This window comes from Coregonus clupeaformis, chromosome 1, assembly GCF_020615455.1.
Source record: "Coregonus clupeaformis isolate EN_2021a chromosome 1, ASM2061545v1, whole genome shotgun sequence".
NCBI lineage: Eukaryota > Metazoa > Chordata > Actinopteri > Salmoniformes > Salmonidae > Coregonus > Coregonus clupeaformis.
The window spans coordinates 70,906,650-70,912,744 of NC_059192.1; the positions used below are offsets into that span (position 1 = coordinate 70,906,650).

The 6,095-nt window shown below is 44.7% G+C and overlaps 1 protein-coding gene across 1 annotated transcript; it reads right to left on the reverse strand.

The window, feature by feature from the left end:
- Window positions 1–1,337: 1,337 nt before the first annotated feature.
- On the reverse strand, window positions 1,338–2,480 carry LOC121569775 (gastrin/cholecystokinin type B receptor-like). Its single transcript, XM_041880997.2, has one exon. It carries the CDS (start codon window positions 2,478–2,480, stop codon window positions 1,338–1,340), a length of 1,143 nt encoding a protein of 380 aa, XP_041736931.1.
- Window positions 2,481–6,095: the final 3,615 nt, after the last annotated feature.

A 6,095-nucleotide genomic window follows, 5' to 3' on the forward strand; every position in this document is an offset into this window, starting at 1 on the left:
GGCTGTTGCCAATTTATTAATGCACAATTTGCCTAAGTGGGCAATGGAAACAACCACTTTATTTTTATTCGACACTGTAGGATTTTGCGAAAGTGTTTTTTTTTGTGTGTGTGTGACGTCATTACGTCCAGTTGTTTTTAATTGACACAAGATTGTTAAATGGAACCGTAGCAGTTGTCGAATCTAGTTTCTATGCGAACTTTGTACAAAAAAAATCACTGGAAAAGTTAATGGAAACATAGCTAATAACTGCAGATGGCAGGAGATTGGTATTGGTGCCAGGGCTCCGCTATATGCGTCAGCATGGGATTGTCTGTGGGCAGCGGTAGACGGACCACAGACCATGGATCAGGCCGTCTCACCAGTACCATTAATCCGGACATCGGGCTCCGTGTCCCGGCCGCCAGCCGGGCCACATCCCACCTCCCCATTCAGCAGGGAGAGATCCGTCTGCCAAGAGACCCATGTCACAGCCTCGCCAGAGAAATTATGAATGGAGATATCCATCTAGACTCTAATCTAGACCAACTACCGTCCATTATGGAGGCAATTTGAATGGACTTGGAATAATTACAAGGAATATAAAATATGATGATAGCCCTACAATAATAATAATAATTTAACACAATTATGGAAGCAATTTGAATGGACTTGGACAAATAACTGCAGAATATGATTATAGTCATACAATATTAGCCTTATAATTGAAATAATGCATAATGGTTTTATTATAATTGACGATATTTACATTTTGGATACAGCTCATTTTGTTCTTGACTTTGGAATGGAATGTTGATGGATGAGTTCTACTTCATAGGACTTACGGATAAATTACAAATATAATAATAATATTTAAACAGGGAATAGGCTATACATTGTACAGATACAGTATAAATGTGATTGTTATTTTAAATCACGACATAAAGGCAACTAGCCTTTTGCCCAAATATTTAATGAGACGCAGGTCATTATTTTGTACTACACTCCATGAGAACAACATCAAATATATTTAGTTTGAAATGAGATTCAGTGAAACCAAATCCCCAAAGATCATTAGGTATAGGACCTCATGTTCATCATTTACAGGGACAGTTTGATTCATCAACAGTCCTGGAATCATGGGGCACACACTCCAACACACTCCATAATCAAGACGGCACCACACTTCATAATTAAAAGGGCAACACTCTATAATCTCTGTTGCCTGCAGTTATGGCAAATGTCTCCATTTAGGACGAACGTTTTCCTGTCCTTTGGAGAAATAAGTATGATATATACCTGGTAGGCCTACATTTGATCTGTCTGTCTGTCTGTCTGTCAGTCTGTCTGTCAGTCAATCAGTCAAAAACAGTCTCACACACTGTCACAGACGAAAGGCTCTTGCTCTTGGTTAGTTTGTCGCCTGGGTTGGCATATCTGCTCGATGCGCGCATCTCCGCGCCGCGCTTCTCGGATTGCGCCCTGCTATAGGGCACGAGCTTGGCCACTGAGGTGCTGCCCATAGGCATAGAGGACTGCTGTGGCGACAGACTTAACAATGACGACAGTTTCTGTCGGTAGCTTTTCCTGAACCGTTTTGCAGACCTGTGCAAGTTCCCCACCAAGCAATAACAGAGCGGGTTCAGAGCGGAGTTGGTCAGACCCAACCATAGCGCAAAGGGTCTCCCCTGTAGAATCCACTCGTGGTATACATGCTTCACATCATCCTCCTCTTTCTCTAAAGATGAAGTCATGTTAAAGTCTAACCATATGTCCACTACATACAGAGGTAGCCAGGACAGGGTGAAAAGCACAACCAGCGACAGCACCATCTTGGCGATCCTTTTACGCACTTTGAGACGAGACAGTGAAAGCGTAACGCCAAATGTATTCGAATCTTGCGTCCGTTTTTCGTCGGTGCCCCACAGCTTCCAGCCGGTCAGCACGCTGATGACCAGGTTAAACAACACCGGGAAGCCGTAGAGAGAGCAGAAGAGCAGAAAGCTATATCTCTGTTTCAGTTTGACTTCGTTCCAGCTCTCCACGCACACAGTGAGGGTGATGTCCAGCAGCGACAGAGTTTGGGTGGTATTCATGAAGAGGAGCGGTATGCACAGCCCCGACGACACGATCCACACCACACAGATCATACACAGTATCCGCCGCCCAGTAAAAAAGGACCGGGCGTGTAGAGGGTTGTGCACGCTGTAGTAGCGGTTCAGACTGATCACCGCCAGGCTCAGGACGCTCGCTGACACCGACACCGCCTGAACGAACGGCACGGTGCGGCACAGAAACTCCCCGAACACCCAGGCGTTGTAGACCTGGTGTCCCAGGTTAACGGGCATGCACACACACACCACCATCATGTCACACACCGCCAGATTGACCAGCAGTCTGCGGGTTGCCGACACCCCCGCCAGACCGGTCCTCTTTCGGGTGAGGACCAGGAGAGCCATGATGTTCCCTCCGAGCCCGGTGAGGAAGGACAGGGAGTACATAACCACCAACACGATGGTGATCGGCTCGTGTCCCGAAAATAAGAACAAGTCCGGGTAGGGGTTGGTATCCTCCGGTAAACTCCAGTTGTTGTGCTCATGTTGAGGTCCCCCAAGTGAAATATTCGTTGAAAATAAATGTCCAAAATGTGAGTAAAAATTCGTTAGATTCATCTCCCGCTTGTTCTTACATCGTTTGCGCTGTGTGGAGTGTCCAAATCAGACGTGCACACAGGTAAGACAGAGAGATGAGCTGCGCGCCGCCCGTTTCAGTGGTGAGATGAGAATTTCACCAACACATCTTTGACGCCTTGTCAAAAGAGATCACAATAACCCAATACCCAGTGAGTGTAACTGAAAAAAACAGGATACATTTCCTCATCGATATAACTCGGCTGGAGCGCGCGCGGTGGTTCACTCCCACCCTGGTCAATTGAATATTTATCCGTGTGACTAGAGGAAGCAAGAGCTGCGCTATCCCGCGCTCGCACTTAGACCAGGCCGCATCTCATTCCAAAAGTTGTTGTATCCTCTCTGTCCTCGTTCCCTCTCCTACATCTTACACAGGTATGGATAAATGACAGCTAACTCTGACTGGATCCATTGAACCCACCTAAGATACTAATTCTGATCAGTGAAGGGAAAGTGAGTGGACGAGGGCCGATGGGAGGTGTCAAGCTTTTAGAATGGAACTCAGCCAGAAATTAATACCGCCCTCACTCCGAAAGAAGGGATGGGATTGCGTATCATCATCCATCCACTTGTCCTATAACTCAGGCACCGGCCCGGAAGTGACGCACATGCACCTTTTACACTCTAGCTTGGTGATGATGATTGTGCTGAAAAATCATCATGGGTGTTGAGCCATAAGATTTTGATGATATACAAGAAGACATATAGGCTATAAGAATGTAATCACACTGTAGTGTGTGCCATGGCAACCACTGAAATCATAATGAAGTGTCTGGAGATTATGTCAGAGGGATGCTGTGCTACGCCATGCTTTCGTCATGCCCAAACCCTGGTCCGTCAATCAGTGCCATTGTAAAATAGCGCCCATCATCCTCTAGTTTGCTTTATTCTTGTCATGGTGCCGCTAGTGACATTTACATGTCAAGAACAAAGCAGACTAGAGGATGATTGGTTTATTTTACAATGGCACTGATTAAAGGACCAGGGTTTGGGCATGAGGAAAGCATGGCGTAGCATAGCATCCCACTAACACAATCTCTAGACACTTCATTATGATTTCAGTGTTTGCCATGGCACACAGTACAGTATGATTACATTCTCATATGGCTTCTTGTATATGGCCCACCTAAGTAACTTTTGCAACCAAATTATAGTATTGTGCCTGGTCGCACACATACTTTTATGGTCACACAATGTGGCCACCTTTGGATTCAAAATGAGTATCCTGACAATTCTTTACATGGCACCAGGTGCATTAGCATATAATACAATTATTATTTTCTTTGCTTACAATCATCAAAGACTAAATTGCATTGAATTGCACTACGTGCAGTAAATCATTGGTTCTGGTTAATGCAATTCAATGCAATTGTGTGTACATAAAGGTCTGTGCTCGACCATGCACAATAAAATAATTTGGTTGCAAAAGTTACTCGCCTCCCCTAAATCATAAAAGGCCCTTCACCATAAAAAACTACATGTTTTAGGCCTACCCACGTACCAGCAAGCCCACACAGGTGTGTAGAATCTGCTGTGCTGGGAAAGGCTCACTTGGAGTGGCGCTGTTCGGCAGTGGTTGTGCTGAAGTCACGGTCAGCGCTTTTCTTGCACTGAGTTGCGGTGGCTTTCCAAGGTCCTGAAATCGGATCTTCGGGTCCATTTTATAGGCAGGCACACAATTGAAGTTACCACAGGTTATATTGAGTCTCCATTTTACCTGGGCCTTGTCCCATAGACGGGTTGCCTGACAACTGTTGATGATCACAAGTTTACTGGAGAACGGAGACCAAGTAGAGACTTTCGGACAAGGTGGATAATTGTATAATATGAGGCAGTTTATTCAGAGGTAAAGATATCTGTAAATAGCGTGCACGGACCCGTTCGTCAACCTCGTAGGGAGATATCTGAGAGAGCGAGCCCCTAAACATTGTGTGCTGACATTTTATACAATAAAATAAAGTAGGTTGATTCTAGTAGTTCTGATCTTCTGATTGGTCCTGATGAGTTGGTCGAGGTCACTTCCATTGCATTGGCTCTGAGTCGGGTTCTCTGTCTTCAGATGTTCAGCCTAAGAGAAGGGGGTTTTTGTGTGTGTGTGCTTAACAATGATGATGTGTGTGTGTGTGTGTGTGCGTGTGTGTATGTGTGTGTGTGTGTGTGTGTGTATGTGTGTGTGTGTGTATGTGTGTGTATGTGTGTGTGTGTGTATGTGTGTATGTTTAACAATGATGATGTGTGTGTGTGTGTGTGTGTGTGTATGTGTGTGTGTGTGTGGGGGTGTGTGTGTGTATGTCCTCAGAGCAATAACTTCGTGAGTTGGGAGAACTGAGAGACCTATGGCGTGGGTGTTGTCCATAGCCACCTGCTGATAAGGCCGACAAGATAGAAGTCTTTGTGCATTGTATTAAATCCAAAGGCCCAACACAAGATGGGTTATGCACAAGATTTTAGTCAGACCAAGCTATAACATAATATATTTACTACGACAAATCCCTCTCTTCACGTCTCCCCAGAGACGTGACCAAGTAACAGTAAAGAAGGAAAACTTAAGACGTGACACAAGCTAACAGTGTAATTGGCAAAATAGGGAAAACTTTATCAGAAGATAAAGTTTTACATTCCCCCTCTTCACGTCTCACAAGAGACGTGACACAAGCTTAATAATGCAATTTGGCAAAATAGGGAAAACTTTATCAGAAGATAAAGTTTTACATTCCCCCTCTTCACGTCTCACCAGAGACGTGACAAAAGCTTAAATGCTATTCATCATCCAGATATCCTTGGTCAGCATCGTCAATAGCAAGCAAAGGAAACATCTGACCGTTATCTGCAGGATGTGGATCAATAGCGGTGGTTATAATCCTGGTTGTCAGCGTCCGTATGCATGGAATGCAACAGCATCCACAAAGCACTAGAATTGCAGCAAAAACAGAGATGGATACAAGTATAGAAGAAACAAGCGTTTTATATTTACCAAACGCATCCATCCAAGAGTCCCACATTGAAGTATCCACCCCTGAGTGGCTCTTCATTTTGCCATTAAGAGTTCGTAACCCTTCCAGGGCGACAGTCAAGCTGCCATCTGTGGCTGTATTGTTGGGAATAAAGGTACAACATTGTTCACCAAACATAGCACATACTCCTCCTTTTTTCAGCCAGGAGCATGTCGACAGCAATACGATTTTGGAAAGCCATGAGAGAGGTCGCAGCCAACTGGCCATGCACCGCCTCAAAACCTTGTTGTGTCCAATTGCCTAATTTTTGAACATTAAAATGGACATAATTGATTCTGTCAACATTTTTATTAATTGTGCACCACCAGCAAAATGAAGATTCAAAACCTGCGGCTACTTGGTCAATCAATTTATACTCATCTGGTACCCCCCTAGGGACCCCAATTGCATCAATGTAGGTTGGGTCCCCATG

Coding starts and splice junctions, on each gene's coding strand:
- LOC121569775 (XM_041880997.2), bottom strand. CDS start 2,480: ATGTACTCCCTGTCCTTCCTCACCGGGCTCGGAGGGAACATCATGGCT.